This window comes from Chaetodon trifascialis, chromosome 2 (assembly GCF_039877785.1).
Source record: "Chaetodon trifascialis isolate fChaTrf1 chromosome 2, fChaTrf1.hap1, whole genome shotgun sequence".
Lineage (NCBI taxonomy): Eukaryota > Metazoa > Chordata > Actinopteri > Chaetodontiformes > Chaetodontidae > Chaetodon > Chaetodon trifascialis.
Window position 1 is genome coordinate 24,696,178 of NC_092057.1, and position 27,930 is coordinate 24,724,107.

At 40.4% G+C, this 27,930-nt stretch overlaps 2 protein-coding genes across 2 annotated transcripts; one reads left to right on the plus strand and one right to left on the minus strand.

The window, feature by feature from the left end:
* Nucleotides 1-4,906: 4,906 nt before the first annotated feature.
* On the minus strand, nt 4,907-6,491 carry LOC139346436 (prostaglandin D2 receptor 2). The gene has a single exon (XM_070985491.1). The coding sequence runs from the start codon at nt 6,486-6,488 to the stop codon at nt 5,211-5,213; it is 1,278 nt and encodes a 425-aa protein (XP_070841592.1). The 5' UTR covers nt 6,489-6,491; the 3' UTR covers nt 4,907-5,210.
* A 7,623-nt stretch (nt 6,492-14,114) lies between these two features.
* Nucleotides 14,115-27,339, plus strand: LOC139337409 (von Willebrand factor A domain-containing protein 7-like). Its single transcript, XM_070971963.1, has 17 exons — nt 14,115-14,297; nt 14,937-15,073; nt 15,185-15,329; nt 15,541-15,634; nt 15,823-15,951; nt 18,596-18,782; nt 18,868-19,037; nt 19,293-19,405; nt 19,505-19,621; nt 19,715-19,888; nt 20,018-20,150; nt 20,277-20,429; nt 20,657-20,749; nt 22,713-22,984; nt 23,165-23,298; nt 26,615-26,774; nt 26,947-27,339. Exons 1-17 carry the CDS (start codon nt 14,115-14,117, stop codon nt 27,337-27,339), a joined length of 2,787 nt encoding a protein of 928 aa, XP_070828064.1.
* Nucleotides 27,340-27,930: the final 591 nt, after the last annotated feature.

A 27,930-nucleotide genomic window follows, 5' to 3' on the forward strand; every position in this document is an offset into this window, starting at 1 on the left:
AAACAAGACTGTAGACTCTATAGAACAGAATCCAAGAGATCACACTTTTGACCTCTGTTCCCAATATGATACATAAAATACTACATTATTCAAACAGCAATCAAATATATACATTTTTCAATATCAACAACATAGCACATTCTGCATTCTCTCTCTAGTTTCTACATTGCCGGTATTTGGAAAAACACTGGAAAAATAATTGCCATTTTTCTGTTAGCTTGAGCAATACGCCCATTTCACAGAAGACCTTTTGACTGGGCACACTAGGAAAAGTGTAAATAATGAATTAGCTGCTTTGATTTAAGGGTCCTGGTACCGTGCTTAGTGTTTCACTGTCACTGCATTTCAAACATCTGTGGTTCTGGAAGTAGAAGTCCCACAGACACACAGTTGGAGCATTCCCTTGACACTGTGTGAAAGATGAACCACTATGTGAAAAAATGTATCTTGTTCGTTTATTCATAAAAAAGTTGAAGGTACCAGGCTATGTACATACAAACCACATGGTGCATTTTGACAAGAAACACCCAATAGGAGCTTTAAATGTCATTCCATACTAAATATCGAGGTGTAGATGAACTGTTAACACAATCTGTGCTTAAAACAATTCAGTTTTAGAGGTTTAGTCAATTCACTAATTTAACGTCAAAGTGCTTTGAGTTTGCTATCACTGATTCACACCTCTGACTGCCTTCATCTCCATGGTAACGACAGGTGACACTCATGGATACTGGAGGCACACAACAAAACTGAAATAGTTAAAACTGGTCTCTTTACACTGTGGCTAACCTATGTGCAAACCATCAATGCAAATGGACTCATAGTCTCACTATTAATGAACGCACACAGAAGGATTCACAAATGTTCATTCTCATATCATAGAAGTGGTACCCGAATGCACCACACTGTACCTCAGTAGCTTTATGACTGATGACTGGAGGTGCAGCTGTTTGTGTATAGGGAGAAGAGTAGAGGGGAAAGGATGCAGCCTTGAGATATGTGTTCCCTTTGCCTCATGTGCGGCCTTTTCTCCAACAGGATGTCTGTGATCCACCTGCGGGTGGAATCAGGCCCACTCAGCAGGAGAGCTTGTCCAGCAGCAGAGCTGGGACCATGGTGTTAAAGGCAGACTAAAATCTACAAACAGAATCCTGGGAAAAAGAAAACAGACAAAGGGAGGAGGGAAGGGCTCAGCAGAGCAAGAACTGACAGGTCGATGTGAAAAAAAGATGAATACAACAGATAAACTGTTTTAGGTGTGGTCTGTATTCCAAAGTGAAAGTAAAAAAACTGGCACCTACAGAGAAAGATCCATGTGAACATACTTTAAAGACTGTCACTCTGTTCCCAGTATGATAGATACAATACTACATTATTCTACAATAATTCTAAAAATACTCACTAACAATAATATTCTACATTCACTTATTCACTGCATCACTGTTATTTGGACAGCAATAACAGAGGGAAAAGGCAAATTTTACATGGGGATACAGAGCAGATAGAAACACTCTCAAATTATATATATTATTATATAATTATATATAGAATTTGCCCAGCATTATTCTTGCTTGCAGTAGACACACACACACACACGCACAAATAAATACTGTTTGACTGTTGAACTTTGCCAGGGTACAGTGGCAATAGAAATTGGAAATTTGGGAGTTCACTTCCAAATCTTTGAAAATGTTGTTAACAAGTCACAACAGCAAACAAATTTACATGCTGCTGCATGAGGTAACAAAGCAGTCTTGGCAGCATTGATAACCGCTGCCCACAAACAGCCCTCAGATATGTCATATAAGAAGGAAGTAAGTAAAAAGGAGTGTCCCATGCAAGGAACAGCTACAGACAACCTTTGCATCGGGATTTCCTCACAAACTTGACACCAAAACAAATCCTGGTCCTACCTCTGAGCCCAGGGGTAAGTATAATACTAATATTTACAACAAGAAGTTGATTCATAATGTTTTCTTTCATTTTCCTCAATCATTTCATTTATAATAAAAAGGTTTACTTTCTGCTGCCATGTATGTCTTCAACTCCATTTAATAGAGTCAACAATGCTAAATGAACTCATCATTAATGTAATGCTGAACATTTTTGTCAAAGATTCACATTCTGGGATAAACTAGGTCATATATATATAAACCATGTAAATAATTGCAGTTGTAATAGAGAAGAAACATAGCTGATCTTTATTAGATTCTGCGTATGAGGTTTTTCTGCACAAATGCCACTCATCTTGTCTGTATGTGCATGCATGAGTGTATACTTCAGTGCATGATGCTTAATCACTGACGTGCGATGAGCTTTCATTTTCCAGTCAGCATCTGCCAGCTGTACGTACAGTAGTGTGTAGCACTGTAGCAGTGTATTAAACCCTTTTAAAGTAATACCCATCCGTACACATACTCTCACTTTCATTCCTTTCTTATCTCTTATCCAAACCAACTGTTATCATCATTATCATATAATCTCTCTGGCTCCATCGTTTCAACATACGTTGTCAATGTTCTCACTGTTCTGCTGTTTCATTGTCTTTATCCTCATCTGTGTGTTTCCCTCTTCTCTGTAGCTGAGCACCAGTATCCCTCTTATCTTTCCTACATCACTCATGTCTCTTCAGAGAGATTCTATATTACAGCAAGAAATATTAAGACTACTCAGTTGACTCACATTTGTTGGCCTTGCCTCTTGAATATTTCCCCTTCCATCCACTCGTTATTCCATCATTTAGGGACTGTACAAGAAGTGGGGAGGTAGGTGACATTTTTTAAAAAACAACACATCATGCTGAACTTTAATTATAAACAAGTTTTATATGACATATAGCTTTTTGGCCTTTATTATGAATGTGAGGATAATGTGCCCTTATGTCATAAAGATGCAGCATATTCTGTGTTTCTAAAAAAAAAATGACATGTTGACTCTTTGGACAACCATCTGATCATGATGATCATTTCTGATTATTTTATGCTTTTTTGTGATAAATCTTGCGAGCGAAGGCTGAAATAGAAGAGGCCCTCCAATGCTCTCCCAAAATCAATATATAGAAATCAACAAGTTGTACAGCTTTTACATATATCCCTCAATCAATTTTAGCAAAGTGTTATAATTTGTGTTACAGTGAACCCGTGCACAGATTTTTTGTGAATGTGATATAGAATTTACATTGGCCACATATAAGGTTACTGTTAACTCCCCAGCTAAAAGAACCCACAGAACAGTTCCTTGCAAGATCCCTTCATAGCATCTTTTACATATTCTTGTTCTGCAGTCCACTTGCTGATAGCAAAACAATCTAGTATATGTAAACAGGATGCATGTTAACCTCTAGTGACACTTTTCCTTGCTTTCTTTGTCACTTTGAGTTCACTGTGTGTTTGATTGCTCCACCAAACTAAAGCCAAAAAGACATAAAGAGAAAAATAAATAAATACAGAGAGGGAGAAAATGAGAGATAGTCCCAAAGGGTGGGAGAGAGAGAGAGAAAGATAATCTGCTACAACTGAATGGCTGAGAGGAAAGTGGAGCTTTGTATGTCAGTCTGACCCATTAGGTTTAATCCTGCTCTGTCTTTATATTGTGAATCTTCATTCTCTGATATTCTCTCCAAATTACAACTACGGTACCTCCATGGTAATCCTACACTGCTGTGGCCTACATTGCACCTCAGCCTGTGTATGTGTGGGTGGGTGGTTGCATCCAATTGAGTGTAATGGGACCAGACAATTGCAACGGCGGTGATGAGACAGTCAATCAAAATGGATATCGGATATGATAAAATCCAATCACTCAGGAATGTGGTCAGACGTTCAGCAGTTGAGATTCTAATGTACTGTGGATTACAGGACCTGAAAAGCATAATCCTACTTTATCATTTCACGTCGATCTATGTAACCAGAGCTATGGTGCTCTCAGGTGGCCAAAATCTGCATAGCATGAACGCCTAATCTACAGAGCACAAAGTTTTAGTCTTGTGAGCATTTAAAAAGTTTGAATAAGAATTAAAATAATAAACCTAATTTTGGTGGAGTAGAGATCATTTTTTTCTTTTCTATTTGTTTTATTCATCTCATAATGACTTGCATTTATCTAGCATCCCCATGAGGGGTTACTAGATAAATTCAACCTCCTTGAGCGTGTATTTCTTTTCCTTCTTTTCCTGTTTATATTTACAATTTACTGTTGAAAAAATGGGGACTTTCAGGGCACAAGAATCAAATGACAACATGTTAATGCACTTAACTAAAAGATTAGTGAAATGAGTGATTGAAGTGCCTGAAAAACCAAACAAACCAAAACAGACCAATAATTTATGTAAGTATAAAACACTTGTCCATTTAATACTAAATCGATACAGACAAACAAAAATAATTTCATTTATGGCAACTCAATGCAATGCAAAATATTTTTGACAAATGTAGACAAAATACAAATATCAGGGTAACCTCAGAGACATGTAGCACAACAACAAAGACAGGCTGTTCAGCAGGTACGTATATTGTTTTCCATGTTCATCATCTTAACTCTTAGTTTGCATGCTAACAATTCCCGATTTGCATGAAACATGAAGCACAGCTGAGGATTTGGTGATTAGTTTTTCTACATATTTTGTCATAAAGTGTTGAACAAACTGAAATTTGACCTCACGATGGCACTAGATGAAAAGGGATCACCAAGTTCTTACAATTCATCCTAAGGAGGACATATCTGTGCCAAATTTCATGGCCGACCCTAACGCTTCTGACCCATCCAATGACTGTCAAGACATCGCCCTTAAAACCACAATGTAAACATCATCGTGACACTAGAGGAAAAGTCAAGAGATCACCAAGGTCAGTGAGATTCATTCACTGAGGCCCACTCTCCAGGTGCCATAAATGTCATGGCAAACAATGGTGGATGGACTGACCTGTATATAAACACTGCCATCTCTAGAGCCCATGGCTAAAGATACTGCATCAAATTATATTACTAATTCATGTTCCAAATGGTGGCTACACTTTTGATGAGATCAGGACTGCCCTCTGAATTAGGCCTACATGTACATGAAGACATATGTAACATGATTAAAGATAAATTAAGAATTTGACTAAATCAAATACAAAGCTAAAAATCCAGTGGCATCTAGCAGCTATGTTCCACCTCAGTTTTTGATTCTAGCCTTGGGTTGCACATGAACTTTTTGGTGACCCTGGTACTCAAAGGCTTATATCTCGACTGCTCTTTCTCCTAATATGTGCTCTTAAACTTCTCCCTGGCACCATCAGTAAACCCCCTCTCTCTTCTACCAGACCATCAAACACTGCGACCAGACTCTGTCGAATTCTGACACAGAAGTTTGGGCAGCTGAAGGCATACAGAATGGGGTTCAACACTGGATTCAAGAATGCAAAGGTTGTGGCTATGGGCAGCCCCACCTCCACTAGGTTGACATTTTTGCTCCTGTACTGGGCTGTTACTTCGATTATGCAGAAGATGTGATAGGGAGCCCAGCACAGTGCAAATGCTGCAATCACAAACGTCACCATCTTGGTGAAACTCTGGGACAGCTGGCTGTGATTGGACTGATTGCAGGTAGAAGGGGACAAGGTTGTAGGTGTCAGGGATAAAGGTGGACTGGAAGCCAGAGGCTTGAGAAACATATTAGTCTTTTTTGTGGTTGTTGGGGTATTTGTAGCTCCTGACGCACCATCTTTGTTTGACACACTAAGCACATCAGTGAATCTATTGGCATTCTGCTTTCTCTTTCTGTTCCTCTTCCTCAGACTGAGACCAATTAGAATGTAGCTTCCTGCAATCACCACCAGGGGGACCAGGAATGCTAGCAGCAACTTGGAAATGGCTGTTGCTGCCTGCCTCACGTTGCAGTCTCTCTCCAGAGTGGCTTGAGAGGATGAATACAAGGCAAAATTATGATAACACAGTTTCCTCCCATCTTCTTTCTTAGTCACTGAGCGGAACAGGAAGTAAGGTAATGTGTTAATTGCTGCCCACAGCCAACCCAATAGACACACCTTCCATGCTCCTGCCACTGAGCGGTGGTTCTGGCTCCACACTGGCTTGGCTACCAGCAGGCAGCGGTCCAGTGAAATGGCTGCCAGCAGGAAGGCTGACACAAACATGTTCAAGAAGAAGATGGATGCTTGTGTTTTGCAAAGTGGGCTGCCAAGCACCCAGCTATGTGAGGAGCTAAGGTAGAAGGTGAAGAGGGGCAGTGTCAGGGTTGTCAGGAAGTCAGACATGGCCAGGTTGAGCACCCAGACAGAGGCCACAGTGCGCCGCTGCAGGCGGAAGCCCACCACCCAGAGGATCAAGGCGTTCTCCAAAATCCCCAGACAAGATACCAGACCATGGATGCAGACTACCACCAAATTGGCCTTTGTGTTGTTGTTGAGGCTGTGGTTCCTCATCATCTGTAGCTGGGGGCAGATCAGCTGTCCCTCCAAGGCATCTAGGGTCAAGGTTGTGTTTGACATCAGTGCTCTGAAAGAGAAAAGGCAGTTAGGCAGATTAAAATCAGATTTCGGGTTAGGGTTTGGAGGTGCACACATGCTGGTTCTTGTTCAAAAGCTAAACGCTTTGTATATCACCTTCTGCGGTAGCTGATATTTTTTCACATGTTCTTGTCTACAGTGGGAAAGATTTCCGAGAATCATTTGTTACAGTGATGATGCTGATGATGGTGAAGTTGATGATGATATGACCAGTAGGCTTGCCCTTGCTTGTAGATAGCTGATAAGTCAACATCCCTGTTGCTTTTATACAATGACTAAAGGAGATGAGCACCCTAACTGTCTGGTTTGTTAATCTTTATTGCTCAAGTAGTAAATCTACTTTGGTGCTGAGGAATCAGTAAAGAAAATCTAATCAAATGTAGTCTCAGAGGGTTACAGTGTGGGATTTTGGACTGTACAGTCACGCAGTAATAACAAGAGCAAGAAAGACATAGTTCCAGGACATTTCACCCATCATGTACTTATATGAAGTTGCATAATGCTAAACTAATGCAATAGCTGTCCTTGGGATACACATGCAATTTAAAATGTCTAAGGAAACTGCTTCACATGCCTGCTCGTAGGTATGAATCATAGTCCTGTAATACACTAGAAACACAATAACAGAAAGATATTCAGTTTTTCCTTTAATCATCATTCTCTAGAAAAACAAATTAGAATCCCCCCCCCCCCAAAAAAAACCCACTACACCTTTGATGTTCGATGAGAACAACATGCCAAAGCATGTCCCTGTGGTATAACCACATACCAGCAACTACAGATGCTTAGTTAAGCAATACAGGCATAGAGAAGGAGATAGCAGCATGCCATTGTCAGGATTAGTGTTTATCTATGTGTCTATCCATCTCTCTCTCATGTGCATAACCACTGCATGCAATTCTTCTTGAGTGAAACTACCAGGACACATAAGTTAACTGAAAGTGCAAGTTATAAGGAGGTGAACCTTATTTGCTAAGATGCTGTCTTTCCATAACTTTTTTCAACTTTGTGTATGACGCAAAGCCCATCAACGTCACCCCATGCTTTCATTGGAAATGTAGCTACACCTATTTTCCCATTTGCCGACATACCAAACTCTGCAGTTTGGTATCAGGGAGCTGGCAGCATTGGCGAGCTAGTAAGTTACCAAAACGATGAAGACTGACTTGCTGGGCTGCATGATTGGCAGCAGCTGTATGTAAGCGTTGTTTTTATTACTGCGGAACCTGTTAGCCAAGAAAAATGTGGAGCTCTTGTGCTGAGAAACACAGCTCTAAAGAAAAAAAAAAAAAAAAAAAAAAAAAAGCTCAGTACTTAGCTAAAATAAAAATCCTTTGCTCATCTTAACTTTACCCACTGAGATGAAGCAGAAAACCAGTTGCTGTTTGATGGACTCTGGTACCAGTGCTAGGGAGTATAACACAAGGCAGAGGAGGACTTAAAATAACAGAGCTTGTTTGGTTGATCAAAGTTGCAAATGTATCTGCTTACAGTCGCTTATTAGCAGTGCTAACACACAACAATGCAAAATTAATAATTTAGCCAATGTAACCTCTAAAAAAATTACACATACTGCAAAGGAATTTAACAAAGCCCCACTGTTACGTCCCAGTGTTACACTATATCGCCTGATCTGTCAGACTCTGTGACCTGATAGGGAAATTCTCAGTTTCTTCTCCGATTACAGATGACATTTTTAGTTGACACTCTAGTGTTAAAACAGTAAAATTCAATAGTTCACTTAAGTTATAGTTATAGGAGGTATGGTGTTAGTCTAATTATAAGAAATAGCTGAAATGCGTAACATCTAATTATCACTAAATATTTCAAAATAAAACAGCCATGGAAACATACTTAGTCACATCCCCTCCTATCCTCATGGCCTAGATGAGGTAAACACAGTGCCGTGTCTGCACATGAATACAGACACATGAGCAAATGTGTCCATGACGCAACTCTGATGTAGCTCCTCTCCCCCTCAAGTGCAAATTGCACATGTGGTCTCAAATCAGAGGGTGTTTAGCACCTCAGTGTTAAACCTGCAAGGTTCTCATGAATACTTCCTTTTTATGGTTAGATTTCCATGCCCAGTGCTCTGTGTGCTGCCATTAGTGCCTGACAGGCACTCCTGTAGGAGTTGATTTTAAAATTGCAGCTGGCTCCACATCTCGACTCGTATTTGGCACTGTAATTGTCTCTTATTAGCTGCTCTGCTGTTTGGTTGCTTTTGACTTATAATGTAGAAAATCAGTGAGCATTTTATTTGGTACATTGAGCTAATACTTAGTCTACCCTCATCGATATAAATCAAGTGTACAAAATAGGAGAAACACCCCTCGTTATCAAGTAATACAATTCAGCAGCCCCAGAAAATACAGCCTCCACAGCGACCATAAAGTTGAATCAACACCTACCAACACTATAATGTTCCTGAAAACGAATCTGGTAATAACCTGCCAATTTAGTTTATATGTATACAAATCGAAAATTATATTATATAGCACAAGTTTGTAAATGAAGTCCTAATATCAAATATATCTGCAGATTCCTGCTGTACCAGAGCTTGACATGTGGTGATAAGAGACAGTATCTCTTATGATAATCTATAGTTTCTATATTTAAAAACAAACAAAAAGCAAACTAGGGCTGTTTGTGTTGAAGAGCTGTATAATGAAATGAATCATTCAATAATCCTTCTAACATGCATGTTATGGAACTGACCCATGAATTAAGCATATTAGAAAAACTTACCTACTGTGAGACTATTAGGGCGGCAGGGAAAAAAGCAGGTCCGCAACCACAACAACAACAACAACAACAACAAAAATAACAAAACCTATTAACAATAGGAACTGTATAAGGAATCTTAAGTATAATGGCATAAGGTATAAAGTATAATAAGAGGTACACATTCAACATTAACAACTGCTTAATAAAGGTAAAAAGTAGATGAAAACGTGAAAGTCAGTATCATCTTAAAGTGCTCTAATGCACTAATGTGATTGCAGCTACATACAATCATCACAGTGCTGTGAACTCTGAATTCAATTTGAAGTATTTGTAACACTCACCTAGATGTTAGTTACTCTCACGGCAGGGAGAGAGTCACAGTCTTTCATTCCAAAATTCCTGTTCTGTTGTCCTCTTTGTGTCCTGTTGAAAGACACTCATCCCCCCCGTTCTGTCACTTTCTACAACCCTCCTGTTATGGAGACGCCCACTGAAGCCCTGACACACACACACACACACACACACACACACACACACACACACACACACACACACACACACACACACACACACACACACACACATACCTGCCCTTGCTCCACCCATTATGCTGATAAGATTTCAGATGAGTAAGGAAGGCTTTAACATGGATGGAAATGGGACTGATCTTTCAGTCAGGTTTGGGAAGAGGGAGGTGTAAGAAAACTACATAAGAGAAAAAGAGAAAAACGGACAGAACATGAAGCGAGACATGCTATCTGTGATATGTCACTGTCTGTCCTACGTGACTGAGCACCATTTTAGGGCTGGACTTGTGGGAACTCGTTCCCCTGATGCTTCACACTGTGTTGTAGTTTCCATGACGATACACTGCATCAGTATATATATATCTATATGCTGACAAATTTGCTGTGTAGTTAACATAACAGTGCTAATCTACCTTCAACTAGAACAGCAACATTCAAATATGGCTTATTGGGCAACTCTCAGTCTGTCAGAGCAAAGTGTGAGCAGGAGAAAAGTGTGTTTTGCTTTGAGGTTACAAAAGTCTCTGTCACCATCTGGTGGTGAATGAGACTTACAACATCTTTCACTTTCATCGCAGACGTTGAGAGTTTACAAACCACACTGTTCATTTCTAAAAGCAATGCACAGATCTTTCTATAAAATTTGTTTAATTAACCATGCAACCATGACTAATTGTCATTGCACGAAAAAAACGATACATGCGATCATCTATCCCAGAAAAACTGTACTATGCACATTATCGACAAAAGTTAAGACACCGGCCCTGCAAAGCTGCACACACATTTCAAATGACAGGATTTGAATGAGATTTCATGTATTTCTTTTTTCATTAATTGCAGCTTTAGATATGTGGAAGGTTATTTATCCGTTTTCCAAGACCCCCCCATTCCTAAAAATCACTGATAACGATAATAACATTGTTATTGATGATGTCTTTATCAAAACAAGGTGAAGGTTAAGAGAAACTTGTCATTTCATTATTTCTCATTTCTTTACTTTTCTCTCACTTCTGTTGGAATCCTTATAGTATTGTCAAACTGCTGTTTCTGCGTAGGTGACTGTAGAGCCTCACTGAAGAAGTTGGTGCTTCAACAATGGTGGTTACTAGAGTGGTGGGGAAAGTATCAAGATCTTTTACTCTCGTAAAAGTCACAATGGTACAAGATACTCTATTACAAGCAAAAGTCCTGCAGTGCCAGAAAATGTCACTTCAGTGAAAGTACAGTATTACTATCAAAGGATACCTTAAGTCTCAAAAGCAAACAGATTCATGATGCACAAAACTTGGCCCCTTTGAACATATCGTTGCTGTTGGGCATTATTACTGATGCATTAATGTGTTAGTAGTGTTTTACTGTTGTAGTTGGTCAAGGTGGAGCTAGTTTTGACTTAGTTTTAACCATCTTATATTCTGCTGGGTGCTTGGATATTCTATAGGTTCATCACATGTTTATATGTGAATTCCTCTGCTCATTTCAGCTCCTTCGACCTCAAAGTGCTCACTTTCTCTGCCACTGATCTGTCCTCCCTCTGTGCTCTTTGAACCTGGGGGGGGGGGGGGGGGGAATGGGATAATGGTTTAGCTGGTTGGCTGGTTATGATTCAAGTCTAAGGTTTTTTTTTTTGAGGGGAGGCCACTCGACTTTTCTCCTGGACTGTTGTAAGAAACTACACCTCCTGGAATGCTCAGGACTACAGGACTACTCAGGCTACACTGTTTCTCAGAAGCTATATTAAAACTCAGTGCTTGACGACTGTTACTATTTTTCCAGTAATATAAATACAGAGGATCCAGTACTAATTTGTTTATATATGTGACTTGAGTCATCATACTGCTTTTAATAATCATGCTTTAATTTGATGTAACGTTTTTTTTCTCTCCACATGGTTGATAATATATTTCTGTCGAATAATAATGTTCATGTCTTCAATGGATATTCCACTATCCTGACTGATAAAGTACTGAAATTGTTGAGCTTTGTCAGGAAAATGATTAATTGATGGGGTGTAGCTAAATCATGTTGTTTCCTTCCAGTAACCACGTTAAACATTAATCTGCTACACCATGTTATAACTTTATGCATAATACTGTAAAATATGATGTGATTTCAAAGGAAAGTAATTAGTAATAAGTAACACGGGACAGTTAGAAAAAAAATTTAAATTATTTTTGGAAATCACGGATGTTGCGTCCTCCAGGTGAAAGAGTCTCCATCATGCTTGTTATTAGCACACAGTTCAAAAGCCAGCATCTGGGACGGTATGTGGGTGGGGTGGGGGTGAGGGGCATCAATGCATATGGCATGACTGCACACTTGTGAAGGTGACATTAATGCTGAATCATATAAACAGGTTTTGGAGCTACATATGCTGCCAAGTAGACGATGTCTTCTTCAGGGAAGCAGCAAGACAATGCTTAACCACATTCTGCATGTATTCCAACAGCATGGCTCTGTAGAAAAAGAGTCTAAGTGCTAAAGTGGCCTGCCTGCAGTCCTGGACTGTCACCCACTGAAAATGTTTGGAGCAGACTCTGAACTGTTGAGTAGCTGAAATTGTACATCAAGCAAGAACTGCAAAGCATTCCACTCTCAAAATGACAGCAATCAGTCTCATCAGTTGGTGCTAAACATGACCCTGTCCCAACTTTTTCCAAAGATTTGGCTGCCATCAAATACATCACACATCAAAAACAGATGTTGTCTGTGTTTTGCAAATCATCACAGTCTGCATCTATTTATGTTCCACACAGTGTCCCATCTTTTTGGGGAGTGGGGTTCTAATACAGTATTACTGTATTCAAAGTCTACACCTCTAACTTGACAGGTGAGAAGGATGTATCCAGTTATATCTTAACTTGCCCACCTTTGTTGGAACCTTCACAAGCAGTAAAAACTTTTTTACTCAGTGTGGTCATTTTGGGGATAAAGTAATAGAAAATTATCATAATCATGTGCTATTGCATTCAATTACAGTAACGTGGGTATGTTTCTTAAGATGTGACTTAAATTAAGAGTGTTTTCACCCCTTTACAGATTTTCATGGAGAAAACCCTTGCATTTAATCAGATGTTATCTGTATATGACTGATAATGACATGACACACCCAAACACACAGACATGAATGTTCAAGTCTCCACCCATCATACACAAAGAGCTGTATATATTCATGAGTAGAGGGGTGGTGATGTTGTTACATTTCTTTAAGAGTCATTGGAGTCATCCCAGCCAAGAAATTTCAAGGTATGATTGAATTTCAAATTTCAGTTTTGTTTATTTCAATGACACTGACAATAGTTTTTCCACATTGCTGAGGTGTGTGTAACATCCATCCATCCATCCATCCATCCATCCATCCATCCATCCATCCATCCATCCATCCATCCATCCATTATCTATACCGCCTATCCCTTTCGGGGTTGCGGGGGGCTGGAGCCTATCCCAGCTACAATGGGCGAGAGGCGGGGTACACCCTGAACCAGTCGCCAGCCGATTGCAGGGCCACATGCAAGGACAAACAACCATTCACACTCACACCTACGGACAATTTAGAGTCACCAATCAACCTAATGAGCATGTTTTTGGTCTGTGGGAGGAAGCCGGAGTACCCGGAGAGAATGTGTGTGTAACAAAAAAATTCAAAACATTAACATTTTCAAAAAAAATGTCATAATGCCGAAAAGATCATTAGTAAATAAATTCTATTTTAATGTGTAGAATGTAGAATAATTGTGATCTTTTTACAAATGAATGAGTGTTAAAAGATGTCTTCTTTTTCCAGTTATAGTTTTCCAATAAATTCCAGGAATTTCCAATGTTGGAAACTATTATTTATACATTTACTTTATTGTATATACTTTATTTATATTTAAAATATTTTTAGAGAATTTCTTTTCTTTTCCACCTTATTTAATGTTTTATTTGATAAAATACATCAGATTGTTGTAATCACATTTGACACAATCACAGAGAAATCAGTGTGAGCAGCAAATGAAGGACAAAGCAAAAAGTGCAATAATTCTTTTACTGGGGAGTGGCCCATGAGAACATCAAATGTGTATTAGATGTCTGTCTTACGTACGATGAGCAACTTGAAATTCTTACTCTCTGTGAAAAACACCAGGATAATTGAAAGAACGCCACAGACAATCAGAAAATCAGAACAACACATGGTGTTCGTAACATGTTGGTCTCTCTCACCTTTGCATAGTTATTCTGGATTAGGCTGATAAAAAATCTCATGAATGGCTCAGGATTTACAATCTCTGATTCAAATAAACTAATCTAAACTTCAACAAATTCTAATCTGATAACTATTACTTAAACATGTTTCTCTTCCTGTAGACTGATCATGACTTCAGTGCTGAGCGTAGCACTGCTGGGTTTGGCCCTATCAGGGCCCACCGTGGCCTTTGTTCCCATCGGGGGTGGGGCATCCACCCACATCAGCATTACAGGGACAGCTCTATTGCAAAAAGTGACAGAGACATGTCGGGCGGTGGCTGAGGCCGCTGGTCATGAGTTCAAACCCACGGTAGGATGGAGGATAAAAAATGTTCAAGACGGCACAAACATAGTCACACCCAGCATGCAGAAACACACAATAATACTCACACATTCACCCTGATTTCAACACATCTGCATTTAAATTCAGCCTGGATATAAACATGAAACATAAAACACGAAAATCATCAATCTACTTTTGCATTGAAACAATATGGAAGCTTATGGTGAGGAAAGTAGTAGAGGATTATGGGAGTTTGAACTCTCCTGAGGAAGCAGAGTTTGGGCTTTTGCTTTTCATCAAAACAGATTTAATGGAGCTCAGGACTCACCCTGAGAACGAGTGTGTAACTCCAGATGATTTTACTGTTAAACTTGGAATCTGTGAGCTTCCAGTCTGATGTTTAGAAAAACAGAATATTGATTAATTATCCTGGTCAATCCTGTCACATGCTGGGAGATTCAAGTAATTAATGAAGTTGATTGTGCTGTGCCGATTATGTGTACAATTACATAGAGCTCCTCTCAAATCAGAAAATGTAGATGAAAGACACTAATCATTCCTACGGCTGCGTGATGTTATGTTGTTGATAAGAGGTGGTCTGAGGTTTGCATGTTTCCGTAGTTCCAGTAACATGGAGTGGTAAGAGCCTTTGACCTCTGGCTACAGGGCTCGTCTCCTGAGGAGCTGGTGCAGGCCTGTCTGGGCCCCACAGCAACAGGAGAAGTGTCTGGTGCCAAATTTCACTCTGCTCTTCAACAAGTCTACACCCAGAATGGGCTGGTAGACCGTGACTTTGTTAACAGGTAGGAGAGGGTTCAAAACAATAACAAATCAAATCAAATAAAGAGACGGTGTGTGTTACTGAGCTTGAAGTATTTGCTTTAACATTTCCTACTTGTGAAAATATTTTTCAGTGCTCCACACCACTTCAGCTCAGAAGCCTTTCTGAAAGGACGTGCCCTAATCACGGAGGGCATGGTGGCCATTAAAGCTAACATTCGCAAGGAGAACTTCCAGGCTGCCAGGGAAACACTGGGCAGAGTCCTTCATACACTACAGGTGAGAGACCCAATGAAACAGCTGGGCAGAGATGAGGAGGCATATGCTGAATGAAATTATGAAAAGGTTGGAGGAGGCGGAATGAGCAGGAAATGAGATTGAAAGGAAGAAGGGCTGGAAAGTTCACTTTATCTTGTGTACTGAATGTGAAATCATATCTGTCTGTATGCATAAAAGTTCATTGAATGCGTGTGTTTCCATTCACTGTCAGGACTTCTACAGCCACAGTAACTGGGTGGAGCTGGGATACACAGAGCCATACATTAACCTCATACGCCCAGAACTTCCACTGGACAACCTGGCAGGTGTGTCTGTGTTATTGCTAGTACTTGTTTGTGATTGGTAGATGTGCAATCATTTTCAGATATAACCTCCGACATAGCACCCCTATCACTGTTCTAACATCTACCATACAACAGAAGTCAGCCTAATGGAACAAAGTGATGTTTACTAGCTTTGGTTTGGAGTTCAGCGTCTTTAACTCATTGTGTAGATGCCGACGCTGCCACCTGCAGCGACTGTGCCAGTGGAACATGCCCCAATTCCATCCTCTCCAACATCCTAAATGAGAAGAAACTCACATCAGGCTACATAGGAATCTTCTCAGCAGCCAAGCCTAAAGGTAAGCCATCAGTGACAATCATATCTCCAGAACATATTCAAGTATGTATGGGCCACATTCATTCACAGTCACAAGGTGCAGGACTGGCTGAGAGGCCAGTTGCTACCACTGGAGCCTGTGCATTGTCTTTAAAATGCCCTCACAGTGGAAATGAACTTCCACAGCTAGTCAAGATATGTAAACATTTATATAGTATGAGACCATTATGACTTAGATACATGACTTGACAAACACATGATGATAAAATCAGCTGCATATCTGGCTCAAAGGATATTGATGCAAAATTCAAATTCCTGTGGTTGATAATTCTTCTGCCCTCTGGAATCATCCCAATCACCTTTGCTCATGATTGGCTACATCCAAACAGCCTGATCAACTGTTGGTTATTATCGCACCTCCACTGTCATGAGTAACAATTGACCAGCTCCCACTGTTATTACCCCTCACAACAATTAGGAGATATGTTCTCATATGCTCCACAAAATGAGTTGTGTTGACACACTGCATAGGCAACGAAGTCACGATCTGAAATGTGACGAATGTCAAAACTGCTGATCATTATCACAGGACCTTGCGAAAAGTCCCAGTTTGTGAAAATTGCCTTGATTCCATCAATTCCTGCTTGCCCCAAACCCCAACTGATAAAGTTAGTGCTTTTGAATATCTGATCCCTGTCTAAGAGTTTTTATATTAATGATATTATCTCTCATATCCTTATTTTTCTATTTTTCTCTAATTTTGGCTTTCCTCAACTGCTTCTGCCATACTATCAGAATTATCTCCTCCAAATGATAGTTTCCTGTACTCATACAGACGAGATAAAAAAGGGAGAGGAGTTGCTAGTATCTTTACTTGCTCCAAATGTAGTTTTGGAGACTTTTTAAGCTTCTAACATTTGTCTGTTATTTAATTAAAGCGGGGCTAAGAGGCACTGGAGCAAAAGTAAATTACATGTCCACTGAGACATCTAAAGTTTCACATGACAATTTACAGTAATGCTGTCAGAAAAAAAGACAAGTCTATTTCTCAATGGTCGTTTCTGACACAAACACAAACACTAACACAAAGTCCTCTTCTCCGAAATCAATCCCTCTGAATCCATCTCTGGCTTTCAGTTTAAGCGATCAAGTCTCAGCTTTCAAATGTCAGGAATTTGCTTTATTGCTTAAATAAAAAATAGAAACCATTAGATCCAGTATTAGAAACAGAGATTCATCATATCTTTCTGATCTAGCAGATCTACCATTCTTTAGTATGACAAGAGATGATGAAATTGGTACCACTATCAACAAAATGAAGTCATCCACATGTGCTCTAGATGCCTTTGCTAACAAACTGTTTAAATCCAGCTTCCAGCGCCTTTCTCATGAGACAACAAGAATAATCAACATGTGTCTGCAACAAAGTGCTTTCCTTCTGCTTTTAGAATAGCTTTTAAAAAACCTTGGCTTAAGAAGTCCAATCTGGACATTAGACACCTTGCTAATTACAGGCCTATCTCAAATCGTCCTTTTATCAATCAACTTCTTGAGAAGACTGTATTTGATCAACAACATGATCTTAGAACAGCTGACTCTGAATTTAAAACAAAAATAAAGGCTTAATTTTTTTCATTTGTCTTTCAATGTGGGTTAACTTTGCTTATATCATTGTTAAGGTTTTATTGTATTCTGATCAAACTGTTTTTTATTGTTATTTTTGTTACTTTTTCATCTGATCTTGTTTTGTTAAGCATTTTTGCATGAAAGGTGCTGTATTAAGTTATTCTAATAATGAAAATTTTGATATTAATTTTTTTTAATTATCATTTTTACCTTGTTCTCAAGATTAGAAGATCAGTGCCATTCTCACACGTGTCAGTTCAATATGTAGTAGTCACTTCCTGAAGTCCTGCTGTCATCATGAGGGAATAGTTGGGTCTCTAGATAAAGAGTTTGGTCTGCACCAGCTCTATAAGGAAAGTGTTCTGAGACAACTTCTGTTGCGATTTGGCACTATATAACTAAAATTGAATTGAACTGAATCATGAGATGGCCAAGAAGTGACTGCTCCAGGCCAAGAAGCAGTCCCACACACGAAACATTGTTTTTACACTTTGTTTTTGTATGAATTAAACAATGTGAGCTTTACAGGTGGGGGCAGGTAGAGTTTGATACGAAAGGGCCATATGAGTCATTTCCCCCTGTTTCTAGTCTTTGTGCTAAGCTAAGTGAACCGGCTACTGGCTTTATCTCATATTTAATAGACAGATATGAGAATGGTTTCAATCTTCACATCAAACTCCCAGCAACAAAGCAAATAAGCATATACCCTAGAATCTCAAGCTTTTCCTTTAATGCCCTATAAGAAATACACATATTATACTTAAACACTAACTTGCATGCATCACTTCTATAACTCTCATTCTTTATGCACTCATACTTATTGGGTTTTGAAAAAGTATTCAAATCCAGGTGCAATACTCATATGCCTATTTGAAAACATGATTATTCTACCTGGGGTACAAGACAATCATGATTCAGTTCTGCAAGGTAATTCAGTCGACCCAGAAAAGCACACTTGGGTACATATTAGGCACAAGTCCACTTTCAGTAATTATTTGAACCAAGTCCCAGTTTGACATGTCCCTTCTGTGCTGCACCAGGTAAATGCAGCCATGGGGGTGCAGCTGACTTGAGTAGCACAGTAGTTCCTCGCGGAGGCATAAGCAAAGACGAGCGTCGCCCAGACAACATGGCTCTCCACGATGCTGCTGTGAGGGCAGCCACAACTGCCAGCCTGCAGCTGCTGGATGACATCCGTTTTGCTGTCGGGAACAATGCCTTTCTGAGGTATGTCATTCAGATATGAAAAATGTGAAAACACGATTTGATTTACCTGACCTTGAAATGCTCACTCTTGCTTTCTTTTTCACAGAATGTTGGGGATTGCCCGCTCCTCTGTGGTGTGCTTTGTTATTGACACCACTGGCAGCATGTCAGATGACATTGATGAAGCCAGGGCGGTTGTTTACAAAATCATTGACAGCAAAAAAGGGACGCAGGATGAGCCATCCGAGTACATTCTGGTGCCCTTCAATGACCCCGGTATGAACCTTGTTGTTAATGTTTAGGAAACCTTTAGTGCTGTTAGACCCCTGGTGTGTGATAATGACTGTTTTATACATTATAGTTGTAATACTAGTTACAGTACACGTGAGTGTATGATCTCATGTAAAATAGATTTAGTGTGGTGAAAGCATTAAATCACAGTGGTTCTGTGAGATGAAAAGTGATTTACAGAGAGGTACATTTAGTTCATAATATGTGACACCAAGCCCCTTCTCTGTGCTTTATGTGTAGATTTTGGACCGATGATCAGGACAACAGACCCTGATAAGATGAAAAGAGAAATCTCTAAACTCACAGCGACAGGAGGTGGTGATGCCCCTGAGATGTGCCTGTCAGGACTTCAGGTGCTAAAACTATGATGTGTTGTGGATATTTTTATGGTTCCCTTAAAGACTGTGGTGATCAAGAATTAACTGATTCAGTTCATTATTTCATTCCTCCAGTTGGCTCTCACTGGTGCCCCTGCCTCCTCCCACATTTATGTTTTCACTGATGCTACAGCCAAAGACATTGCCCTCAAGGACACGATTGTTGCTCTCATCAGGAGCACCGGGTCAACGGTAAATACTGACCGACACCAGTGCCCAGCTTATTTAAGTGAAGTCATCTTGAAAGGCTGGGGGTATAATCTCCACATTAAATGATTTCCACAGGTGTCATTCTTCATGACTGGGATCTTTAGTAGGCGTCGCCGGTCCCTCAGAGCTTCTTCCTTTGAAGACTACAAGGACCTGGCTTTGGCCTCTGGAGGCCAGGCCATCCAGGTGTCTAAGAAACAGTTGCCTGAGGCCACAGATGTCATCCTTGACACGTCCACTTCAGCTCTAGTAAGACTATGCAGTTCTAATAGCACATTCTGTACTATCTGAACCATGTACCAAGCCTTTCGTGGTTGGACCAGTTTCATTAACAAAGACGTAAATAATCCATTTTGCTCCTCTTGTCGGCCCAATCAGGTGACAGTTCTTCAGCGTGCAAGGAATGTTGGGAAGCAGGAGATGTTCCCCTTCATATTAGATGAATCTCTGAAAAATATCACTATCTACATCACAGGAAAATCCATTACTTTCACACTGATTAACCCTGCAGGTGAGACATTGTTCCACCGGTTCAAGTCGATGTAAATGTTTGTGACTTGTCAAGTGTCCCCTTTTCTTGCAGAGAATGCCATTTGATACATATTTATGACTAATGACGCATGCTACCAAAATCCAGGCATGAGCCAGAGTCACAGCGAGACCAGTGGTAAACTGGGGACCATACAGACAGTGGGCAACCTGATAAGGATTCATCTCAATGCTGACAAGCAGACAGGAACTTGGAAGATAGACATAAAGTCCAACCAACCGTACACACTTAAAATCACAGGTCAGAAACAATTTTGAAATTGTGTCTTTTTGCGTATACACTTAATTTGCAGCTTAAGTATAAGGCTACATCTAGCAGCTGGTTAGCATTGCATAGCCAGGCTTTCTTCAGTGGTAGTCACTGTGAGGTAGCAAGAAACCCAGCGAAGACCAGTAAACCATGTAAATTAATTCTGTAACTATTGTCCAAGGAATGTGTATATGTATTAATTTCAACTGTGTTTCCAGGCCAGAGTACAATTACCTTTATCTATGACTTTGTGGAAAGCTTTGCGGGACCTCATCCAGGTTATGCAGTTCTCAGTGGGCGTCCAAATGCAGGTACAGTAAATCACTAAAGCAATTTTTACTGTTTCGCAATGTTAGCACCTCACTGTGCATTATACAAACACAAAGCGATTGTGCATAATCGTCAATTAAATTACAGGATCTTTGGGATAGAATTACATTTATGGACATTTACTTCAATCATAGAGCAAGAGTTGACAATATTTTAAGCATCATAAACTGTTTTTCATTAACCTAGCTCAGCTCACAACACCTTGCACTTGATTACATTTAAATTCTCAATCATTCTTGTTCCTATGGTTTCATTACATTTCTTAGTTATAATAACAGCAACTTAAATATCAATCATTGTTAGAACTTATAATAAAAGCTCATGTTTATTACGTTACCATACTGGGACTGGGTCCTTTTACTCACAGTTCTTATGAGTGAATCTCGTCCTCGTCGACATATCCTTCAAGGGTTATGCTCAGTTACTGAACACATATATCACAGTCACCTCTGTGAAGACTGGAACTCCTTCTCTTTGGTGAGGCATTTGATGGTAGCAAAGATGATGATGATGCTACTCGCAGGTGGTTTTCCAGGTTTGGGCCAGTCAATCTTGAGCAGAACTAAGTCACTTTTGAAAAGAACTGCTGGGCTGTTGCTTTGCAGCTCATTGCTTTCATGCTGTAAGTTGTCAGGTACATAAGCTGGTTCCACCATAACAGCATAGCAAATATGTTCAGTTCCTTTTGTTTTCTTTTCATGTCCTGAAACTTCTTACCACATGGCTGAAGGAGTTTTCACACTCAGCAGCATATTCAGATGTCATAACATACAGAGTAGGAAAATGCAGTGTTTCCTCTTTCCAACTGCACTAGCAACAGCTTTAATTCCACTTCAAATGATTTCACATTTGAAAGCAGAGAGCTGAGAAGCTGCTGGAGCTTGAGATTCAGCTCTGAGCAGTACTTAGTTATGTCCAACATCAAGGCCAAATCACACACACACTTGCTATCACTGAGTTTCCCACACCAGGTTTTCGCTTCATCTCTACGAATTATTTTTTTTCTATCTCTGAATTGCTTAACTGTATTTATGACTTGCCATATGGGCTGGCTCAAACGGTCATGCCAGCCATATATGGCCCAAAGACTGGAAGTTTCACACCCCAGATCAAGAGTTGAAATATAATAAAGCCATGGAAGCTACCTTGTAATTGACCTCTCCAACTGTTGGAAATAACCAAGAGAAAATGAAAATTTAACAGACACAAATGGCTAAATTCTTGTTTCATAATTGTCTAGCTCAGGCAGACAGAAAGATAAAATTTTAAGCTGTCATGATTAATATTTTCATATGAACTATGGACCCCATGATTACTTGTATGTAAAGGTATGTAAAACACACTGATAAACCAACTGTACTCTGTCCATTACCAAACAGCAGACAGAGAAGGCTGGTGAACATATCAGAGCATTTAGCAAGCTAAGAACTGGATGGACTTTGGCCATGTGTTCATAGTCATATTTCTGGAATGTTGCTCCATGTCTGCTGGCTGTGTAACGTAGCAAATGCTTGTTAAAAAGTTTGCTTTAACACCTTTTGAATATGATCATATGTCAGTGATGTAATTGCCACCTGTTTCCACTGCAAGTGGCTAAACATATCAGTTAATGCAGGTTTAACTTTACTGTAAGTTTAAGAATCATACTAAAATGTTAGCATCCAGAACTAGTTCACATTTTGTAAATGCAAATACATGCCTGAAAGCCAACTTTCCTCAGGCCTGAAAGACCTCCTGTGAAGTAAACAAAAATAATCAGTATTTAATTGTATGGCCCAGTCAAGCGCTTTTGCTTATGGTAAGGTTGAGCAAATCAAGCACCCCTCCACCACCTATTCCAAAAACTACCCAGTGTTTACTGTTTAATCAATCACTTTTAGCCATGAAAATAAATTTTCTTCTTCCCCTACCTTGCTTCCCCATTTCTCTCTACTGGAAACCCAGGTCAGCCAGCCACCATGATGCTCTCAGTGCTTGGTAGGAAAGGTCAGTCTTCCGTAGCTGTTGGAGATGTTGGCCTGGTATCTGTATCTGGTCCTGAGACTTTTAGCAACAGCACAAAAACTGACATGGGCAATGGAGACATCTTGGTGACTGTTGATGCAGTCCCTGAGGGGGAGTTTGTAGTCATTCTGACAGGAACTGACAAAGTGTCAAACAGCAACTTTCAGAGGCAATCTACCACCCAGATGTCCGTCTCCAAAGTGATAATCCAGGTTTGTCTCTTCTTCTTCTTTTCTTCCTTTTTACATCCTGTGTTCCCATTCAGATATTGTTTGATTCAAGGTAAAATAAAAGAAATATTTACTCTTTTGGGGCCTGTTTTGAATTTTCTATGAAAAGAACTGTTCTTTATCTGCTTTGTTCCCTTCTTTGTCTTTTCCATTTCCCTCTAGGCCGTGGTAGACAGCAGTTTGGAGCCAGGAAAAGCCTTCAAGCTCCCCTTTAGTGTCATGACCCAGGGTACTGGTGGTCAATACTCCATTGATGCCAGAAATGACAAAGACTTTCCCATGTCCTACCCAAACAAGTAAGGAAAAGCAGCTGCAAATATTTCCTTTGTTAAATATCCTTATCCATACTGATACATCTCCAAAAAAACACCTTATTCCCACTGACTGAAGCTTAGGGCAAAGATACATCTGGGTGGAGTAACATGCAATGCCACACACCTGTTAAAAGTTAGGGTCAGGCTTAAGGTGCCAGTATGCAACTATATAACTTCTTGGACAATCAAATAACTTCAGAAACCCCCTTCCCTCACAACTTTCGGATGTCAGATTGGGGGGGTTGCGCTCGACCTTATTATGTAACTTTTGGACATTGAACATCTGGCATTGTAAGCTTCAGGGCATTCAATCGATCGCAACTGGACTTTGTCAGTTTAAATACATACTGTACATACATACACATAGGATGTAATGTCAAACAGGCCAAAACATCCCTGGGCTACTGTTATGATTATTGAGCAGGTCTCAGGCTCTAATTGAGCTACTCACCGTCAGTAAGATCTGCTAATGCCGGTTGTGGTGTGCAGGTGGTTCTTACCAATGGGGCAAGTAAAGAACTAGTACTAGAACTATATGATGTGTTGTCTGTGAATGTTGGAAGGCAAAAGTGTGTATGGCTGTTCAGAATGGCCATTTTCAAAGGCCGTGTAAAAAGCACTAGAGAGGGAGGAGATGTGATATTGTTTGGGGACAATGGCAGACCCAGCTTTCTCACATCCACACAGCTGACCAATCATGGCATGAAGTGGGTGTGAATGCCAGATGTTGCCTGTGAATATTCTCATTCATCCAGGTCATTGTAAGCTTCAGGGCATTCAATCGATCGCAACTGGACTTTGTCAGTTTGTCTTGGAAGACGTTTCGCCTCTCATCCCAGCAGGCTTCATCAGTTCATGCGCACCGGACTAGATAGGACAGCTCTAGTCCAATGAAATGGTGTTAGGTTCAAGTATTTATCCTCTGAGTGAGGCCAACCCCCAAAACCAAGGATAGTATCACTCTATTGTGAGGCAAACAGTCCCCCATTGTTTACAGGCAAAAACATGGGTGTGCGATGGGTTCACCAGTATCCCCCATTGTGGCTAATCTGTACATAGAGAACATGGAAAGAACGGCCCTGAACTCTTTCAAAGGAACAACACCAAGTCATTGGTTCAGATATGTGGATGACACATGGGTAAAAATCCAAAGCCAAGAAGTGCAAGCCTTCACCAAGCACATTAACTCAGTGGACAAGAACATCAAATTCACTCGAGAGGATGTCAAGGACATGAGTTTGCCTTTTTTGGATGTCCACATCGGAGAGAACAGGAGCCTCCATATTGGGGTTTACAGAAAACCTACTCACACAGACCAGTACCTCCTTTTTGACTCACATCACCCACTGGAACACAAACTGGGTGTTATCAGAACTCTCCAGCACAGAGCTGATAATGTTCCAACCAGCCAACAGGCCAGAGACAAGGAACACAAACACCTGAGGGATGCTCTCAAAACTTGTGGTTATCCCAGCTGTTTTTTTGTGATAAGTTCAGCCGCTTCCAGAAAGAACAGGGTGACAGAGGAAGAAAAGAGAGACAGACGGCATAACATTGTCATTCCATATGTGTGTGGTGTATCAGAGAAACTCAGGCGAATCTTTAACAAACACAACATCCCGGTACATTTCAAACCTGGGAACACTCTCAGACAAAGGCTGGTGCACCCCAAAGACCGGACACCTCATACTCAGAAGAACAATCTGGTGTATGCAGTCCAGTGCAGTGAGGAATGCACAGACTTATATATTGGGGAAACAAAACAGCCACTGAGCAGACGCATGGCACAACACAGAGAAGAGCTAACTCTTCAGGTCTAGACTCAGCTGTTTACCTGCATCTCAAGGAGGAAGCACACTCCTTTGAGGATAAAAATGTGCATATTCTGGACAGAGAAGACAGATGGTTTGAAAGAGGAGTGAGAGAAGCCATCCATGTCAAGGTTGAAAAACCATCTCTGAACAGAGGGGGAGTTCTGAGACACCACCTATCTCCCACATACAATGCTGTCCTTTCATCTCTTCCAAAGAGATTCAAAAACTTAGCCTCTGAAAATAAACAACAAAGCCATTCACACATGGCTCAAGGAGCCTCCCAATGACAAGAATGGGACACTAACGAGGCAGACGACTGACGTTGACACCCAAGGGTCGCACCCTACCCCGCCTTAATGGGGGATTGTTTGCCTCACAATAGAGTGATACTATCCTTGGTTTTGGGGGTTGGCCTCACTCAGAGGATAAATACTTGAACCTAACACCATTTCATTGGACTAGAGCTGTCCTATCTAGTCCGGTGCGCATGAACTGATGAAGCCTGCTGGGATGAGCGGCGAAACGTCTTCCAAGACAAACTGACAAAGTCCGGTTGCGATCGATTGAATGCCCTGAAGCTTACAATGACCTGGATGAATGAGAATATTCACAGGCAACATCTGGCATTCACACCCACTTCATGCCATGATTGGTCAGCTGTGTGGATGTGAGAAAGCTGGGTCTGCCATTGTCCCCAAACAATATCACATCTCCTCCCTCTCTAGTGCTTTTTACACGGCCTTTGAAAATGGCCATTCTGAACAGCCATACACACTTTTGCCTTCCAACATTCACAGACAACACATCATATAGTTCTAGTACTAGTTCTTTACTTGCCCCATTGGTAAGAACCACCTGCACACCACAACCGGCATTAGCAGATCTTACTGACGGTGAGTAGCTCAATTAGAGCCTGAGACCTGCTCAATAATCATAACAGTAGCCCAGGGATGTTTTGGCCTGTTTGACATTATATCCTATGTGTATGTATGTACAGTATGTATTTATGCACCATGAAATTTGGTACAGTTGGTAATCGCAATGACTTCAGTGATCCTCCTGAGTCTTCCAGTTGCAGTTGAAGTTGAAGTTTTCATTTATCAATTGAAATATCTCACCATCTACTTGGTGATACAAAAATGTGGTATACACAATCATAGTTCCCAGATACTGATTCCTCCAAAAGTGCCACCATGATGTTGACATTTGTGGCTTTGAGTGAGGCTGGATGAATTTCTATGAATTTCGATACACATATTTCTGTACCCCAAAGAAGAGATTGTAATGACAGGTGATCCCTTCACTTTATATCTAGCACCATCACAAATTTCATTTTGTCCGATACTTTGGTTTATGACTACATACTTGCAAAACTAATGGCACTGATGGTACTCTGTGTTTTCTTATGAGCAAATATCAGCATAGATGATGAACAGTAACAGTTCCTATAATCATAAAATGTATTTTCTTACTTCTCCTGCCAGGCTCATCTTGACAGCTGGACAATATACTAATGCTAATTTGACTATTACACCACCTGCCAGCACACTGTCAGGCACTGATGTCACTCTGACTATGGAAGTCAAGTCGCCCAGTGGTGTTGACTCCAATTACGCCGTTTTGAGATTCGCTGTTGTTACCAAGGTAACCAGACATATTCTGGACTACACTGTTGAAAGGTGTGAAATAAATAATTCAGAAGTTTACAATCATTGCTATTATTGCTGAAGTTCTTCAGTAACCTACAGATCTAAATTGCCATTTGCTGTGATTCATGCCTACATTTCTCACTTTCATTTTCCTGCTCTCTGTCTAGATTACAGATTTTGTGCAGCCCTTGTGTGAAGTGGTTAGTGTGCTAGCTGATGATTGCCCTCGAGATATGTCTCAGTGTGGACTTTTCCAGTGGGAGCTCTCGGCCAACCTTACTGATGGAAACGGCACCGGGATAGAGAGTGTTTCCCTGTATCAGGGCAATGGAACACTCTCATACACCTCTTTGACTGCTCCTGTCATTCAGGCAAAATACACAGGCTCCTGCTGCTCACAGGTCATTGAGTTGGTAGCTGTAGATAAAGTTGGCAATGTGGGCAAGTGCTATCATTCCATTGAGCCTCCTGCTGACCCTTCTGCTAGCCCTCCTGCTTTGACCCTCTCTCTGCCACTGTGGTGGTGCCTGCTGGTATCGACCTTTGTAACAAGGCTTTGAAGGGCTAAGTTTGGGTTGCTCAGTTATTCTGCTTAAATAAAATGCGAGCACTGATTAAGCAATGGATGATGAATTTGAACTGAAGTTGTCAGATAAAACGACAATGATGGGAAAAAAATAATCATTCAGTTGAACTACACTGCTGAGTTTTCTTTCTCGCCTTGTCTGTGGCAGCAGAGAACCATTTTCAACCCATTAAAACGCAGTAACATGCCTGTAACATTTTTTTTGTGAGGTGCTGGAACAGATCAGAGCATAAACTGAGCATGAAACAAGATATTTTCATTTTAAATCACATTCAACATTAAAAAAATACGAGTGTACAGTGATTTCTGTTCTATGGACACATTTTACATTTTTGTGTAACAAAAACATTCTTTGTCCAAAGTGTAACCGATGTCTGTTTTTTTTCTTGTTTGATATTTGAGCAAGAATGAGGTTCTCCATCTTCAGTTGTAGGAAGCAGAGTTGATGGGTTAAGGACAGTACAGCGTTTTAAAATCACATGCGACATTGTTAGTAGAACATTTTGCCAGTGCAGTAGTCTTGCTGGTGTTAGGTGAACAGAACATGCACAACAAGAGGACACAT

Excerpts from the sequence above, each read along its gene's own strand:
- LOC139337409 (XM_070971963.1), top strand. The coding sequence starts at position 14,115 with ATGACTTCAGTGCTGAGCGTAGCACTGCTGGGTTTGGCCCTATCAGGG. Across the intron at positions 14,298-14,936 it reads GTCATGAGTTCAAACCCACG|GGCTCGTCTCCTGAGGAGCT; the intron begins GTAGGATGGAGG and ends CTCTGGCTACAG. Across the intron at positions 20,750-22,712 it reads CAGTGGGCGTCCAAATGCAG|GTCAGCCAGCCACCATGATG; the intron begins GTACAGTAAATC and ends CTGGAAACCCAG.
- LOC139346436 (XM_070985491.1), bottom strand. The coding sequence starts at position 6,488 with ATGTCAAACACAACCTTGACCCTAGATGCCTTGGAGGGACAGCTGATC.